The 17795-nt window shown below is 44.8% G+C and overlaps 1 protein-coding gene and 1 long non-coding RNA gene across 2 annotated transcripts; one reads left to right on the top strand and one right to left on the bottom strand.

The window, feature by feature from the left end:
- Positions 1 to 380: 380 nt before the first annotated feature.
- LOC124669658 lies at positions 381 to 4272 on the bottom strand. The gene is made up of 3 exons (XR_006992282.1): positions 4162 to 4272; positions 2705 to 2917; positions 381 to 632 (listed from the first exon to the last, which is right to left on the bottom strand). It is a non-coding gene; the product is annotated as an uncharacterized LOC124669658 (long non-coding RNA).
- A 4892-nt stretch (positions 4273 to 9164) lies between these two features.
- Positions 9165 to 11680, top strand: LOC124669919 (origin of replication complex subunit 6). The gene is made up of 10 exons (XM_047206454.1): positions 9165 to 9284; positions 9372 to 9418; positions 9513 to 9617; positions 9709 to 9789; positions 9929 to 10040; positions 10134 to 10196; positions 10327 to 10414; positions 10520 to 10611; positions 11418 to 11511; positions 11592 to 11680. The coding sequence occupies exons 1-10, from the start codon at positions 9165 to 9167 to the stop codon at positions 11678 to 11680; spliced, it is 891 nt and encodes a 296-aa protein (XP_047062410.1).
- Positions 11681 to 17795: the final 6115 nt, after the last annotated feature.

The raw sequence follows: 17795 nt of genomic DNA on the forward strand, positions 1-17795 counted from the left end.
TTGTCAAGCTCACCGAGTGACATATTTATAGATACTTATCAAGGTTAATTATACAGGAAGGAATTACCATAACTAGTATGAAAAATTGCACAACATTTAACATAGTGTTCCAGCAAGTATATCAAGTAAGGTTGTTATACCAGACACTTAACATGGAAAAAATACTAGCTTATGGTCTAAATGGATCATGGTGGAGTGTACAACAATACAATCAGAAAAAAGAGGTGTGCATCGTGGATGAACACCTTAGGGTACACATCATAACACAATACATATAACAGGTTCTAGACTTGAACACATTACATACAACTGATCACTCGAAAAGGATATGGCCAAAAAATACTAGTCGGTGAACAAGGCATAGCATATACTTACATAGTAGTAGTGGAAAAATTCATCTGAACTTTTCATGGAGACTTTGAAGTGATTGGCGATGAGTTGGATGGGCTGGCCTTTGTTTCCCAATCCAGTCATGGCTATTGGGAGCCTCATATGCTTTTTGCTTGGTGGTGATTCCTTAGCACCATCTACAACTTTGATGGGCACCACGCTAGGAGGTAGAGGAGGTCGTGTTGGCAACTAATCAGCCTCTCCATCATGGGGTTCCATTATGAGAGTACAAAAGGAGCTCTCTGCAAATGCAAGGGGTAAAAGAGAAGAAGATTAGTACAAAACTGAAAACAAGATTAATTTCAAAATAACAAACAAGAGTCATGGATCATATATTTACTTTGTTTAAATGAAAGATGGAGGATAATGTATGCACTACGCAAATGCAGTATACTTAAGCAACTAAGGATGATATATTTGTATTTTGATCATAATAATGAAATATGTGAATAGTTCCTCTAGCTTGAAACAAGGTTATACATTTTTTTACCCTTGACCAAAATGTTAGGATATCTGGTATAAATCAGATTAAAAAGTGTGCAAATTAGTATAAATTAATACTGTTGCTTTCAATAATAATAATACAATGCAAATATGAAGCAAATAAAATGCATCATTAAGCCTAACAAAAGCACAGACAGCAGGTGTGGTGCTCGCTTTGTCACAAACTAATAACACTGACTAGTCTAGAGCATTTTTTCCATATTTCTATTTGTTCTATACAAACAGAGATTCAAAGATTTATGCATGGGAAGGCAAAATAAGAAAAGACAGAATTTGGTAGTAAAAATCTTCACACTGAAGCAGGGAAAATCTTCACAAAGAATCCAACACGAACCCAAGCAGAAGCTCACCCTTGTACAAAACAGAGCAAAACATATACCCAAATGAAGGGACTACAGGAATTAAGGGAGCTCTTGTTTAGCTAATATTCTAATAATACAAAAGTAAGTGAGCACAATGAAGCTATCCATTTATCGTTCTCCTTGAAAAAATATTTAAAAATTCTTGACCAGAATATTTACTTTGTTTACAAGAAAGATGAGGGATAATGTATGCATTATGCCAATGTACTAGTATATTGTACTGAAGTAGTGATGACATTTGTATTTGGATCAAAATGGTTGATGTGAATATTTACTCCAGCTTGGAACAAGGCTATATATTTACTTTTACCCTAGACCAGAAAATTAGGATATGTTTCATATATCTGATTAAAAAGTGTGCAGATTAAAATAAATTAATATTGGTGCTTCCGATGATATACTGTAACTCTGTAAGTATGAAGCACATAAATCGCAGCATTGTGTATTACAGACATGGAGAGGTGTGGTGTTCACTTGGTCACAAACAAATAAAACTGTTTGGTCCAGAGAATCCTTATTTTTATTTATCCTAAAATAACAGAGATCCAAATTTATGCCTGAGAAGGCAAATAAAGAAGAAAAGACAGGCTTTGGTAGTAAGAATCTTCGCACTGAACCACATAAAATCTTCAGGATGAACCACATAGGAGAAGACAAGACAGATTTTGCTAGCAAAAATCTTCACAAGGAACCCAAGAAAATCTTGCCTAGAGTCCTCCACAACACGAAAAGGAGAGGGAGAAGCTGTTTGCAAAACATACACTCACACTTGTATAAAACAGAGCATAACATGTACCAAGATGAAGTGAAAAGAAAATGGAGAAGCTGTTTGCAAAACATACACTCGCCCTTGTATAAACAGAGCATAACATGTACCTAGATGAAGCGTTTTCCTTCTTTTTGTTCAGACAAGCAAAAAAAGTGGTTCAAAGATTTATGCTTGGGAAGTCGAGAAAAGAAGACAAGACAGATTTTGGTCGTAAGAATCTTCATGCAGAACCAGAGAAAATCCTGTCAAGAGTCCACGACACGAAAAGGAGAGCAAGAAGCGAAGCAGAGGCTTGACATTGTGCAAAACAGAGCAAAACACGTACCCAAATGGAGGGGCTTAAGCCTCCACCCAAGACAACATGAATGAAGGTACATTTATAAGACGATCGCATCACAATAAAATAAAATATGAAGGGACACAGGTGACAACACAAAGGCCACTAGTTGTCTACACAGCTGCTGCAAACTAGAGAAAACATGTGCAGAACCTGAACATTGTGGAAACATTTACATGCATCCACACTGGCCTCAAGACACAGAATTTTCCTAGAAAGATTTTTTAGGGAAATCCTGCTCTCTCCTAGCATCTTTCTTGCATTTGGCAAGAATACACAGCAGATCACCATCTACACCAACCATGCATAGGAAACCTGAAGGGTTGAAGAGAGTGGGACTACCTCATCGCCATAGTTGATGCTGTGACGCGAGGACAGGAGAGGGGTGTCCTCTCTGGCGACGCCATTAGCGCCCCTCATTCGCTGCCAAGCAAGGTCACCACAGGTCTACTTGGGCACGAGAGACAAGTGGAAAAGGCTGACTCCAGGGGTGCATCCGCCGCCATTGTCGATGCCCAGCCAGAAACCCCAGGTTTCTATAGGCAGCGCGAGAAGCTGCAGCCACGGGTAGATGCAACAAGTTAGTAAGGAAACCTTAGAGAAAACCGAAACAACTCATGGAAGTATCTTCAAACAAGAATGATAGTTTCATCACCGCCTATGAATGATAAGGAGAAAACTTTGAAATATTAAAAGAACCAAGTCGTATACATGATAAGCTGACAAGTTTCTGATCGAGTGAAAACAGATTTCCCCACTTCTAGACATGGCATGCTTCCCTCTGTAAGGTTATAAGCCAGGAAATAGAACTGTAAGGTTATCGATGAACTATGGAATAGAAGAAAAATTCCACTCGCATCTCTCTCTCTCTCTCTCTAGAAGATGCAGAAGCTGCAGCCACGGGTAGCTGCAACAAGTTGGTAAGGAAACCTTAGATAAAAGAGATCTTCAAACAAGAATGATAGTTTCATCACCGCCTATGAATGATAAGGAGAAAACTTTGAAAGAATAAAAGAACCCATTCGTAGACATGGCAAGTCGAACAGTTTCTAATCGAGTGAAAACAGATTTCCCGCCTGCCCATTCAGCCATCAACAGGAAACAAAAGTAACAAAAATCATTCAAGGACGTATGTGTGCGACCAAGATGGGCTTAAAAAATGTCGAGGCCAACCTTCCTCGGGAAACAAAGCACCTTCACAACACTTGAAGCTATGTGCTACTAGTGACAATATGGATACAGATAAAATAAAAGGAATCAGCCAAAGCTTTCTTTTTTACTTTGACAAAATAAAATGACATGTGCTAGGAGTGTTTTTAAGATTGGTCGGCTAACAATCTGAGTAATCGTCGCGCATACATCGGGACAGAACTCCAACCCTAGAACGTCGTGGCGGCTCGATGGCACAAGGGATTCATGTGTCCAGCAGTGTTACGCATTCATTCAACGTGAGAAAGGAACCAGGATTTAGAAGGAGGTATGGACTATGGCCGCACTGAATTTGGCAAAAGAAAGAAAAACTGGAATTAATTTCCAATCTTATGACGAAACATGGCAGAGCAGAAATCAATGAGTCGAGCCGATTTTGACAAGTCACGATAGTTGTGTTGCCTAGCAAAGACATAACGCCGGTTGAGTTCTTTAGCAAAATAAGGCAAGTTTTGCATCGCCAGCAGATTCATATCCAACCCCGTCCCAATTTCATCGCTAGCAAATTCAATGCTACTGCTAAATCTCCTTTTCTTTTTTTGTTGTACTTAACCTATCGTGGAGGAAGAGGACAGGGAGAGGGAGCTCACTGGGAGGTGGAGAAGCAGGACGGAGAGAGTGCGGCGTCCGGAGCAGCAGGTCCAGGGATGCTGCCGGCGTGGGGAGGTGGTCGCCTGCTGCAGCAGCCGGTCAGGCCGCCACCAGGCCTTCCTCCGTCGACCCCCTGGGTTTCCTGTCGGCAGCCGTCGGCGCCAAGAGCCACGGTCTCGCGCCCTTGTTGTCCCCATCCATGGACCATGGCTTGGGCGGCCACCAACGGGAGCCCCGCGAGGATGGCGGCGGCGGGCGCATCGTGGAGGAATGTTGGCGCTGCGGTGAGGAGCGGTGCAGGGTGGTCGGCGAGGGAGGCACGAGCCGACGGAACGGGCAGGCGACGGCGAGATCGAGAGGGGAGAGGAGGCGTCGGGTGGAAGTTGGGTGCACAGCAAGGAGAAAGGGGATTGAGTATGAGAAAGGGGATTGAGTATGAGTATGAGTAGTGATCTTTTTCTTGGGAAGGCAACACAATTATAGTGTGCGTCTCCTCGGGAGCTGATATGCATGAGGCTCCGGCCGTTGGATTAAGCCCAAATGGACGTCTCCAATCGAGTTTAACAGGGCGATCCGCTATAACGCGATTCATGTTATCTAATTGGCTCGACGGATTCAGGGGGCGGGAGATTGCGGCCAAATATTCCCGTTCACTCAACCTCGAAAATAATCGCACACCTCCAACTCAAAAGATTAATTTCGTACAACATAAGCATTCAACATGACTAGCACTTGGGTACATCCACGAGCTCCTGAATATGCAAATGTTTCATTCGGTCGGGTTGCTTGAGTCATAACATTATTTCTAGGTATGAATTTGAGCTTCTCCACCCCGCACAAGCTAATACAAATTGCCGGCGACAATGAGAAGCTCGTCGATCGGCAACAGCCACGGCCACAACAACCAGTGCGCTCATATCGCCACTACATTTTTCGAGAACTTGACGTGCACCCACCATCCGAGCACCAAGGAATTCAAAGGTTGGTGTCACTATGCATGCACCGACCGCCACGACCCAAAGCCACGGAGGTGGCGTCTCCACGTCGTCCCAAGATGCAGAGGCGGATCCAGGGAGAGCGGAGGTCAAGCCCCCTATGCATCGGCTATACGCCCATTGTTTGTTATGCACTCGGGGCATGGGCCAAGGACAAAGTGGCACATATCAATCCATCTATCCACGCGAGCATCATGTATAGACGACTTTGATGCTTGACTAGGTTTCTCTACACGGTCCCATCTACTCGTACTCCTCGCGTGCCAACTGCCCAACCACACACATCACATTGACACATGAATTCGTGAATGAGCATCGCCGCTCCCACTACGACAAATGACTCGGGCTCAGCGATCAGCGAAGATGCGAAGGCAGGCCTCCCGACTCTATGCGTGTCTCTCAACTCATGGGCGGGCACAGGTTGTCGATAATAGGTATTCAAAGTCAAGAAAAATCCAACTGGAAAACGTTAAGGTTCAAATTTGTTCACCATTGAAACGAATCCGGCTACTCGGCTAGCTTCTGTGGCAAGCTTCAGGTCACCGAATTCGGGACCCCTGGCCCCTGGTTGATCTAGCCTCTTGTGCCCCCTCCCTACGGTGTCGCAGCTTCTGCGGCCCCGAGAATTGAGTCGATCACTGCCTCGGCCCTACTCTGTCGTTGGAGCAAGACCGGGGCTAGATTACTAGAGCCTCATGGGAATATTATTGGGGTTAATACAGCTGATGTTCGGCCTGAAGGATAGCTTGAGATTTCCTCGGTTATAAGTGGCCGAATACTATGCAATTTTGTTTAGTCGGAATTAATGGGTATTCAGCTAAATACTCATGAATAGCTTTGTGCCTGCCCATGTCTCAAGCTGTCGACCTACCTCCGTGTCGTGGGCCATGAGGCCACGCCCTATTCCTACACTGATCGCTCAAAGGTATTACTGTAGTAGCTGCTACTTGGTAGCTTCATTATCAATTCAAACTAGTAATTGCTACTTACTAGTTTGCTTTAATAGTTACATGTATTATATGGTGTATGTATATGTATTAGAGTAGTACAATTCCTTAAGTCATCGCAAACATATTGTAAATTAGTAATTATTTTAAATTGTTCGTTTAACCTCCAATTATACATTTGGAAAAAAAAATCTAAGATACATAATTACAGATGTTATAGAGAAATATAACCTTGCACGTATATAACAATTTTAATATGGAAGCATTCGAAATCCTAGACCAAAAGACTTTGTGTTGTATCTTCTATATGGTCATTAATATCTTCTTCACCCTCGGCCAGTAAATCATGGATCCGCCGATGCCAAGACGGAGGATAAAACGAGATGATGAAGGGTACCTAGCCATGTGTTTGTACTCCAGACATTATTACCTTGCTAACCATGTGCTTAAGGACTACTTAATTAGGTAGGTTAAAACGACTTGAAGCAAGAAAATTATTACAATCGAGAACATATATATGCATGGCGGACTTCATTACTATATCAACATGTGCCAGCATGGCCAAGTACGCAACCTAAACCGGACATGCATGCTACGTAGGAAACTAGTAGATACTTGCATAGTTAAATTAAAATAGTTAGCTTCTTGTAGCTTGAATTCTAGCTTATTCTCCTTAGATGGAAATTTTCATAGAAATGTGTACTTGGACAATACATAAAAGAGTGGAACATATTTAAATTCCATGGAAAAATATATTTGGAGAGACACCAAGGTGAACAACTTATCCCATTAATCTTGGTATCTCGAGTGCAAATTGTCACCCCTACTAGGCCACGACTCTTGACTTGTTTCAGTATGCAATGGCTACGGTTGAAGCTAGACCTCCGTGCGTACAATTCGTTGGGTGGTCGCGACGTGATGCGTTTGGAACATGTCAATAACAAAGGGTTCATGGAATTATTCATAAACCCTAGATTTCGTCATTATATCCCCTCTATTCTTAACAAACTCCATATTGGCAATTTATGTGTTAATTAATAAAACTACGTAAGAATGACTCATAGAGCCAAGAACAAGTCGTCGCTCCCTAGACGAGGCTTGGGGTGAACCCTAGCATGGTCGTCGCCCTCTACTGCATTGTCGTTTTGCGCCGATTTTCGAAGGTGTGTGAGGGTCCTCCATGCTTGATGTTGGTGGTGGTCGGTTCGTCTAGACCATCGAGATCATAATCAGGGTTCATGCAATCCTTCATGAACTCGGTGTGGCCCTCAGAAATCCACCTTGATCTTGTTTAATAGCAAGACTTTGTGCCTTGACATATTCTTTTTTATCCGACACTCCTCGTTCACCTCCCGCCTCCTCACATCGATTCACCCCACCTATGTGAGCACTGAGGAGGCCAGTTTCCACCAAGAGCAACTAGATCCTCATCGAAGAACCAGACCATGCCTATTGCCACAACAAACATTGTCTCGGTCTTGGACCACACGATGATCATGTCTACCAACGCTTCCAGCTTGCGTTGTCTATGTCTCGAGAAAGTCTATCGGCATTGGATCGATAATGAACCAGACGACAACTAGCCGCTATTGTGGACGAGTGGACGACCTGGATTTGCTCCAGCTCCTAGCTAGCATACGACGAGACTTGAGGCGAAGACGGTTTGGATTTGAGTGTGAGGGCGGATGCGAGGTCACTACATATATTCACTGAGCAATATACAAATTAGTAGTGAATGTTGGGTTCCATTCGGAGTACAACACACATATGTAGGAGCTACTACGTACAAATTTGTACTGCTGTTGACGATAATTAATAAATTGGTGGTCCTTTTTGCAAAAAAAAAAGTGCAATGAGCTTGGTACGACTACATGCAACATACTAGGTGCATCGCATAGAATATGCGGAAACGAGCGGGAAACGTATATGTATAGCGGTATAGGTATAGGAAAATAAAAATAGGTACGTATTGGAAAATCGCAGTCTGAAGCGAAATTGGGTGCGACCCAACCCAGGCCCTTTATGATCTAACGTTAATTGCTTGCTACCAGTCCTTAAAATTTGCTAACGTTAATTGCTTCCTACCAACAAACAACCAAGTTGGCGAGGGAGAGATTGCATCGTTATCAACACCACACTTGTCAACGTCGGGTGCCTGACACATCGGTTAAGCCACATCCGAGAACCCATGCGAGCCGAGCCTCACTTCCTCGACAGAAGTAGGCGTAAGCACACCACTACACAACTCCAGGAGCCCAGGCATGATCTGCAAGACCGGAGCCGAGCTCGCCCTAGCACGAGGAGAGAAACAGCCATGAAGGCCCACTCCACTCGCACCCATTTTGCCAACATTAGGCATATTCGGGAGAGCCTACACGACGCAGCTTCCGCTCGCTCCAGAAAGGCTCCAATCGCTAACATCTAGTCGTGCAAGGAGACAACGGCCCCGCGAAGAGGACGGGCAGCCTTGTGAAATAACTTGGCCTGCGCAAAGCATGTCCTTTGGGACCAAAGAACCAATAGGAGGAGCAGAAACGACTGACGCCCATGACCGACGACGAGGCATATCGGACGGGAGCGAGACCTCAACCTAGGCCCGACGAGGAGCCTTTGCATGCATGGTGAGGCCCATTGACAGCTAACCCAGCGGAACCCGCTCGATTTTTCAACAGCGGGCGCGAGGTTGTGCCGTCTTTGGTACACGAGAGAATGAAAGCAGTGATTATGATTTACTCGTCGTGCACCGTCCCGAGGGAGAGAACCCCCTCGATTTACTCGTCGTGTTCGTGCACCGTACGTCCCGAGGGAGAGAAAAACAATCGCCGAGTGAAAAAGGATTTATGAGCTGTAGATGGGCCCACCACAGCAGCGAGAAAAAAAGATTTATGAGCTGTAGATTTATGCCCTTCCCCTTCCCCTTCCCAGCGCGCGCCCTTCCGCTTCCTCTTCCCCGCCAAAAGAATTCCAACATCGCCGCTATTTCTCCCCTCCAATGCCGAAACCGCCACCCGCTCCCGCCCCCGCTCCGCGCCAGTTCCCGCCAACAACCCGCCGGCGGCCATGGACATGTCGGCGATCGCCGCCCGCCTCGGCCTATCCGGCTCCCGCCCCGTCGTCCGCAAGGCCGCCGAGCTCCGCCGCCTCTGCGACATCAACTTCGACTCCTCCGTCCTGGGCATCGTGAGCAACCCGCGCCGTCCCTTCCCTCTCCCCCTCTTCCCCCTCCTTCTCTCTTCTACTCATCTCTCTGACGCTGCTTTCGCGCAGGGGGAGGTGTGCAAGGCCATCATCTGCCTCGAGATCGCCGCGACCAAGTGAGCTCTCCAACTGCTCGACGAATTGCCCATTCGCGCAACGCTGTTTGTCATCGAAGGTGCGCCGCGTCTGATTTGCCTGTGAATCACGCAGGTTTCAGGTGATATTTGACCGCGCAGAGGCCGTGCGGATGAGTGGGATGTCAGAAAAGGCCTACATCAGATCGTTCAACGCGCTGCAGAATGGGCTCGGCGTCAAGTAAGTACGCCACTCTGCGCTTCTGTTTCGCTAATAATTGACGCGTTCGAGTACCAGCCCCTGATGAACACGAGCGGTTTCGTTCTTGCAGGACGACCTTGGATGTGCGTGAGTTGGGCATCCAGTTCGGCTGTGTCAGGCTCATACCTTTTGTGCAGAAGGGATTGGCACTGTAAGTCTCCTCTCTTCTGTACAATTTTGTTGTACCGCAAGTCTAACTTGCTGTAGACGGCCGAATCTGTAATGTGGTGTGAGATGCGAAGTACTTGATGCTCGAATTACGCACTGAAGGTGACGTTTGTATCTTTCAGCTACAAGGAGCGTTTCTTGGCTGCATTGCCTCCTTCTCGCCGCTCAAGCACCGACTTTGGTCGGCCAGTGTTCACTGCAGCAGCATTCTATTTATGTGCCAAGAGGCATAAGGTGATAATGGAATCAGTAACAATGGCTTCATTTTTGCTGCTGTATGAATGATTTGCTTCTTGTCGTACTGAACTTTCCTGATTTTCCATGTAGCTCAAAGTTGACAAACTAAAGCTAATCGACCTGTGTGGTACTTCTAGCTCTGAATTTACAACGGTAAGGGATCGTCTTACCTTTCACATGATGTTGTTTGTTCCTGCATCTCATCTATGCTAATGTGTAGTCATGCACAGGCTTGGATTGCTGCAAATCATCCTGTTTTGACCGTTAACTGTGCTGGTTACAGGTTTCAACATCCATGGCAGATCTTTGCTTTGATGTTTTTGGAATAGCCAAGGAGAAGAAGGATCCAACTACCATTAAAGGGAACAGAGGTACCTGAACATGCTATAGCACAACAAATTTTGATGACTAGCATGGTAAAAGTTTGTGGATTGCCATTTTCTGCAACAACTTGTAATTTGTAATTGTTGTTGCAGAGCTGCTGGATGTTTTGCCTAGCAAAAGGAAACATGAGGATGACAGTGATAACTCTGATGAATCATCGGGCGATGACCAAGATGAGCTAGATGTAAGAACCTGCTTATGTTTATTACTTTTGAAATGCATGACGTAAAACTATAAGATGCTTGGTACTCGATTAACTAAGACTTGTTTAAGTGACATCCCTTTTATTGATTGCCAAAGAAGAAACCCAGTAGCCATACGTGTTTTGCTTGATGCAAGTAGTTTTATGTTCATAAGATTTTTGCTGTACAACTTTTTATTGTAATGTTGAACCAGAAAGGCAACAATAGTGCAGTGTCCAACAATATGGCTTAATGCAAGCTGTAGCAGCATACATATGTAGCCTATGGATTATATTAGCTATATTGCTTGCTGCACATAATCCATGTTACACCCTTGCTCTTCATTAGGGTTCAGCAATCAGTTTATTGGTAAAACTGTGCAATCAAAGACTTTAGTTACCTCCTGTAAAAAAAGAAGAATTTAGTCGCCACTTTTAGCTAATTGAAGTATGATCAGATCGGGTTGCTCACACTGAATGGCTGAAAAGAACAAATACATATTCATCATGTTGGCAGTGTTAGCTAGGTACATTTATACCTTGTAGGACAGAACTTCTCTGAAAAGGGAACCATTGCTATGTAGTTCAGTTTGTGGTTCTAATGCATCTATGTAGCACACATCACGAACTTGCAGCTAGTAATTGTTATAGCTTCTTGTTCGTCAAGCATGTGAATCACTTAGTTAGCCTCTAGTGAGAAACCTTAGATCTACATTTGGATGAATTTTTGTTTCACATATTCCACAGTTGTAGTCTGCTCATTCTTTTGAATCATTGTTGTAAGTGCTGTCTGATTCTTCCAATTTCAGCTACCAACTCACAAAAGGCACAAGAAGATGGAAAAGCAAGCATACAATCAGTGGAAGTCTACAGTTCTATCCACCAACAAGGAAACCAAACCAGGTTTGTACTTTGGAACTGTCACACCCCTGTCTAGATCACTCGTAGCTCCCGCTAAAATAACTTCCTCGGTTTGTCTTTAGACCCTGCCAAGCCCAGGAAGCAGGCTCAGCTTAACTTCAAGAAGAAACTGTCAGACGCCGCCTTGGAAGTACCCCCAGCAGCAAACTAAATTAATATGAACCTGTGCTTACAAGGATGGAATAGCTGAGAGACCGAGGCTGGAAGTGTTGTACAAATCATCGAGCTAGTTCTTAATGCAGAAAGAACACTTCTGGCTCAGGTTCACATTTTCATTTTTGATACTGTATGTAAGGCGATGGCATTGTTCAATTATCCATGACAAGTGTTACAATCAGGAAGATTCTTTTATAAACGATGTTCGTATGTTTATTTATGGATGTACATGACTACACGAGGAAAGAATCTATTAACAATAGCTCACCTACGTGGTGTCGCCAACCATTAACCTTGTGTCCTTGTCACGCCTCTAGTTCCTCGACGGTGTGCATTGCATTGGGTATGATGAGTTCTAGTGCTTGCCTACTGGATGATCAATCCGTGGAAGATATTTGCTGTCTTCTGGTTCTGAAAGTCCATGCTACAATATAAAACTGAACAGCTCTCGATGAAGTGCATGCTGCTTCTGTCACGTAGAGGAGACTTCGCGCTTTCTGCTTGCACCCACTCAAGTGCCATTCTATAGTCTCGAGTTGTTGGACCTGCGATTTTGTCAAGCACCGTGATATTTTCAGCCGTTTTCCGAATGCATGGACCGTCCTTTTTCACGCCGCCACTCACGCGCTCCTTGGCGCTGCCCCCATGAAGCTATGGCAATGTGTGCTCCGGAGTGCTCGGCGACGAGGCAAATAGTGAGCCTTTCAGCTGTGCCGTCCCAGATATTTGTCGTCAAATGCAGACTAGTTTCATGTCAAAAGAAAAAAATGTAGAATAGTTTTTTTTGAACTTTCGTGTGATGCAAACTTCAATTGTACATTTTGTACCGGAGTACAAATAGGATTACGGCAGTAATTTACACACTACATTTTGAAAACGAAGGGAGTAACATGGATTGATGACATTTTTTTTTTGAGAAACAATTGACTCACGCTAGACACTAACATATGCGCATGAACACTGATACCCTCAAATATTGGATACAGATCAGATAGTGCCATTCCCATATCCGTTTTCATATTTACAAAATAAATAAATAAGCGAATACAAACATAATTGAATACGAATGCAGAGTGGAGGTTGGTCGAATACGGATTGCATGTTTTCTCAATTCCGAATGGATACGGATAACGAAATAATGGAATCACATCTTATAGTGAGTCAATTGTATAATGATATATAATACACACTAGTTTCAAGTTCAATCACAGAGAAAATCCCAAACAATTGACCACCTTTCTTTTTGGCTGTACATGATGGTCAAATGTATTATATAATTGACTTACTATAAGATACGATTCTATTAGTTCATTATATGTATCCGTTCAGAATTAAGAAAACGTCCAACCTGCGTACGTATTCGAGAAACACTCGCTCCTCATTCGTATTCACATGTGTATTAGTTTTGAAACTATGAAAGCAGATATGCGACGCAACACCAGGGATTCCGGCGTCAACGTGGAACCTGCACAACACAACCAAAGTACTTTGCCCCAACGAAACAGTGAGGTTGTCAATCTCACCGGCTTGCCACGCTCCCCCACTTGCCACGTGGTCCAGTGGCTTGTGCCCGCCACGCCACCACGTCCTCATCCGGTCACCCCTACTAGCCCACCACCACCTGCCGTGGTGTGGAGTCCACGCACAAGCCACGCGCCCCCACCACCACCATCTCGCCCACCGTCCGCCGGGCCACCGCACGCCCCAAGATTCGACCACACCACGCGCCTCGGGCGGGATCCCTCCACCGCCCACTACAAGAGATGGGACATTTGTTGACGAAAACCCTGGTGACAAAAATGCATACCGTCATGGATGTGTCCTTATAGGTGACGAATTCATCTTTCGTCAAGCATTTAAGGTAATGCTTGACGGTATGATTTTTCGTCAACAAAAAATCGTCACCCATTACCCAAGCGGGAAGGGCTTCCATCGTGTCTGTTAATAGGTGACGAAATAAAAGATCGTGGTGTATGTAAACCGTGATTTGCATATACAACGGACCCACATAGCAGGTCAATAATACTAAGTTACTTTATTAAATGTTATTAGTTTTATATATCATGCGTGACCCACTTGTCAGAAACATATTTAATTAAGTAAAAATTGTGGTTTGGAAGAATCGAACCAGGGCTTTGGCGTGACCGACGCGGAGTGTTACCGCTAAGGTAGATATAGAATTTTTATCTTGATCCAATATCAGTTCATGATCATCATTTTATAAACTAGATAAAATCATGTACAAATACATCCAATGCTAGATTGTTGTTTTTATAAATATAACATTTATGTCAGTTTATAAATTTAAAGCAGATTGAAGATGTTTATCATGCAACTTTCCTAAGGCAAGTAGTGGCATTGGTGAGTCACATGAGTCCCGGACATTGTATGAGTAATGTATAAGTTATTGCCACAATAAAAGTAGTACAACAACAATTGCAAAGAATCAGAAGGTAGTTCAAAAATTGAAGTGTCTTGGAAGTGTGCTCTCTTAGAGAAACTTGGAAGTGTGCTCTCTTGTGTATGCTTGACAACAATGGCGCAACCCCGATTTTAGAGAAACTTGGAAGTGTGCTCTCTTGTGTGATTGAACCTAGAAACATTTATGGATTATAGAAGATTTATCCGTGCCAGACTTATCAACATTGCCAACAGGTGTAATCTTGTTTTATAATGTGTCATCAATAGATTACCTCACGTCACATAGCTAGCTATTGACTTACTGTTTTACTTCATCTATAAATAAATGAATATAAGATATCCGCATCCGTTTTGAATCAAGTACATCCATTCCATACTTGTATATGAATCAAAGCAGAACTAACATCTGGAATCATATATGCATTTTTTAAACATGAAAAAGGGCATTACCACATTCACATCTGATCAGTGCCTACACCCACATTTAATAGTGTATACATAACAATTGTGGGTTGTGGCTGTACATGTAAACTCAAATCTTTTTCTGAACCTTGGTCTTAATTGGTTAAATAGGAGACAATACAAACTGCCGTCTTACAACTGAATGTGTATATGACAGCTGTACATGTATGGATCACTGTCAGCAAAACTAATCCTGATGGCGATATGCTGTCAGTTACCTGTGCAGAAGTATATATTTTGCACTAATAGTCCCACCGTGAGATCAGTTTGTGGTGGTTGCTCCAATTCAGCAAGGTTAGGCATCTTACGAAGATACTTCGATGGAGCTGCAGCCTGCTTCTTTTTTGTCCATTACCATTTTTTGCCCTCCTGAATCCCTGACATGTGCTATCTCATCCCAGCGTGAGATCAGTTTGTGGTGGTGGCTCCAATTCAGCAAGGTTAGGCATCTTACGAAGATACTTCAATGGAGCTGCAGCCTGCTTCTTTCTTGTCCATTACCATTTTTTGCCCTTCTGAATCCCTGACATGCGCTATCTCATCCCAGCGGCCTTCCAATGCGTATGCGTTCGACAGCAGAATGGTATCTGACGGATGGTAATTGCCCATCGCATCTAACTGGGCCTGGACCATCCTCCCCAGCTCAACATTGCCATGGACTCTGCAGGCTGCAAGCAAAGTTCTCCATGACATAGCATCACCATGGGACGATAAAGTTCTTATTAGCTCATAAGCTTCATCCAGTCGCCCAGCCTTTCCCAGGAGATCGATGATGCAACCGTAGTGTTCAGTGTCAGGAAACAAGAGTAGTAGGTACCTGCATGCTAGGTCTCCATCGCTGCCAACCCAGTAACAATGGTCGGACGGTCGCCTCCATCCGGCCGGTGACGACGGTGCTCGTCTCGCCTCCTCTGCTCTATGGTTCCATGGCCCGATCAAGCTGAGAGCATGGAAGCCTCCTCTCCTCTCCTCTCCGAGCAAGTCTAAGTCACTCGTCACGCGCTAGCCGACACGCGGCAGGCTCACCACGGCCCTGTACTTATAGAGAGGAGGAGGCATGGTGTATGGCTAGAGGGAATAGAGAATAGCAGGCGGGACATTTTCAAAGCCACCCAAATTGTTGCTTGGTGGGAGATGATGCATTGGATGTGAACCACCAACAGTTAAGATGACAAGCAACATCGGTACATGCATAGCAACTAGGAAAACCAAACGGCAGGAAACAATCGAGGGAGGCTGGGAAAATAAACGCACGCATGTCAATGGTTTCTTATAGCTAGTAATAACTGCAAGGTCTAGACTCCGAGGAGTGAGTAGCACTGATTTTCTCCTCCCTCCCCCTCTCTCTCTCATACTAGTAATTACCTTGCGGTCTCTCCATATTTTGAGAAACCTAGCAGCAGCAGAACGATCAAAGTGGGATAGGTCTATCCCACGTTTACTTCCAATAGCAACTAAAATAATCTGTTGCTGGATTTCGTTTTCTATTGCCATGGATGATGATAGGCATTCCTCTTGATTTGTTTTCTGGCGCATTCTATGCGGGAAACATGGAAGGATCGGAATCGAAATGTAACTTTGCTTTCAGAGACGGTGGCACACTTGGTTAGAAACGAGATCGCCTAGCAAGCATATGCCCATCCTCAGGACCCCAGGGACGTGGTTTAGGTGGTGTGAGTTTGGACAGTTAATTTTTGGTTATCGGTTTTGTAATAACCCGTCACTGACTTTTTATATATAAACCTTTATTATATCTAATCAGATGGCAGCTTGGCCCTCTTTGAACTAAAAAACAGAAGCTACCAAGATGGAGACAATATTTCAATGATGGTTTTGTGCAAGGATTAAAATTCTCAATCAAATTTTGAAACAGTGGAAGCAGCTAGAGAACGTCTCCACCAGCAAAATGTTCTGCACAAGCTACTACATGTTACAGAATGATGGTGACACCAACTTTACATCAGCTATACAATCGTAGCTCACAACCTTGAATTATACAATTGGTTCTGATCACAACCTTGAATTATTAATAATTGAGTTTGCACACCTACTGATACATGATATCTCTATCAACTACTGCTCCCTCCAGCCCTATATAACTGTAATAGGTTGAATTAGTCTAGACAAAATTTAGGCTATATTTTGCAAAATGTACAACAAATATATAAGGCTAGAGGAAGTAGTATATTATATGGATGTGACAGCATACACCACCAGCTAGCACAACAAGACAGCATGCATGAAAATATACAATGCCCAGCCTCTATTATTCCTGGGAGATGCAATTTTTTGGCATCAACTCATCTCTTTTTCTCGACATTCACAACATAGATCAAATTATCAACAATATAGTCTAACCACAGTACAAAAAAGATGGACGATACAAGGTCCATTACCAATCAACATTACAAGCAACTTCAACAATAAATCACACATGGGCCACATGTGGCCAGCACTGCAGCAGCACCACTCAGGATGTAAGTGGCAGCGGCAAACCGCGTGCCCACATACGCCGCCCGCCAATTTTAGGCCAAGTGGCGTACGTGGCTTGCCACAAAATATATGCGGCGTTTGTGGTAAAAACCACGAAAGCCACGATTCCCAGAGGCTGACCACTTCTTCGTTTCCCTTCGAAAAAAAAAACGATGTCTCCAATCCCCTTCGGTATCCGCCCGCGATCTGGACGCTGCGTCGCCTCCGCGCGCTCGACCTCTCCGGCAACCGCCTGCACGGCGAGATCCCACCGTCCCTCGCCTGCGCCGCGCTGCAGACCCTCGACCTCGCCCACAACGCCCTCAACGGGTCCCTGCCCGCGGCCCTCGGCGCGCTCCCGGGGCTGCGCCGCCTCTCGCTCGCCTCCAACCGCCTCAGCGGCGCCATCCCCGACGCGCTCGGCTCGCTCCCCGCGCTGCAGTTCCTCGACCTCTCCGGGAACCTCCTCGTCGGCGGCATCCCCCGGAGCCTCGGCAACTGCAGCGAGCTCCAGGCGCTCCTGCTCTCCTCCAACCTGCTGGACGACGTCATCCTGCCGGAGATCGGGCGTCTAGCTAACCTGCGTGCTTTCTGACGTGTCAAGGAACAGCTTGAACGGCCCTGTACCGCCCGAGCTTGGCGATTGCGCGCAGCTCTCGGTGCTAGTGCTGTCCAATCCTTACGTGCTGGTAGATAGTCAGATAGTAGCTTGAAGTAGCAGCTCCTGGCGTCGACGTACAAAAGCAGCCACCAGC

The sequence above is a fragment of the Lolium rigidum genome, chromosome 7, assembly GCF_022539505.1.
Source record: "Lolium rigidum isolate FL_2022 chromosome 7, APGP_CSIRO_Lrig_0.1, whole genome shotgun sequence".
In the NCBI taxonomy this organism is placed as follows: Eukaryota; Viridiplantae; Streptophyta; class Magnoliopsida; order Poales; family Poaceae; genus Lolium; species Lolium rigidum.

What these genes read in the sequence shown, in the direction of transcription:
- LOC124669919 (XM_047206454.1), top strand. Translation starts at nt 9,165, where the DNA reads ATGGACATGTCGGCGATCGCCGCCCGCCTCGGCCTATCCGGCTCCCGC. An exon ending in CAGAATGGGCTCGGCGTCAA is followed by an intron (nt 9,618 to 9,708) that starts GTAAGTACGCCA and finishes TCGTTCTTGCAG; the next exon opens with GACGACCTTGGATGTGCGTG. An exon ending in GTGCAGAAGGGATTGGCACT is followed by an intron (nt 9,790 to 9,928) that starts GTAAGTCTCCTC and finishes TGTATCTTTCAG; the next exon opens with CTACAAGGAGCGTTTCTTGG.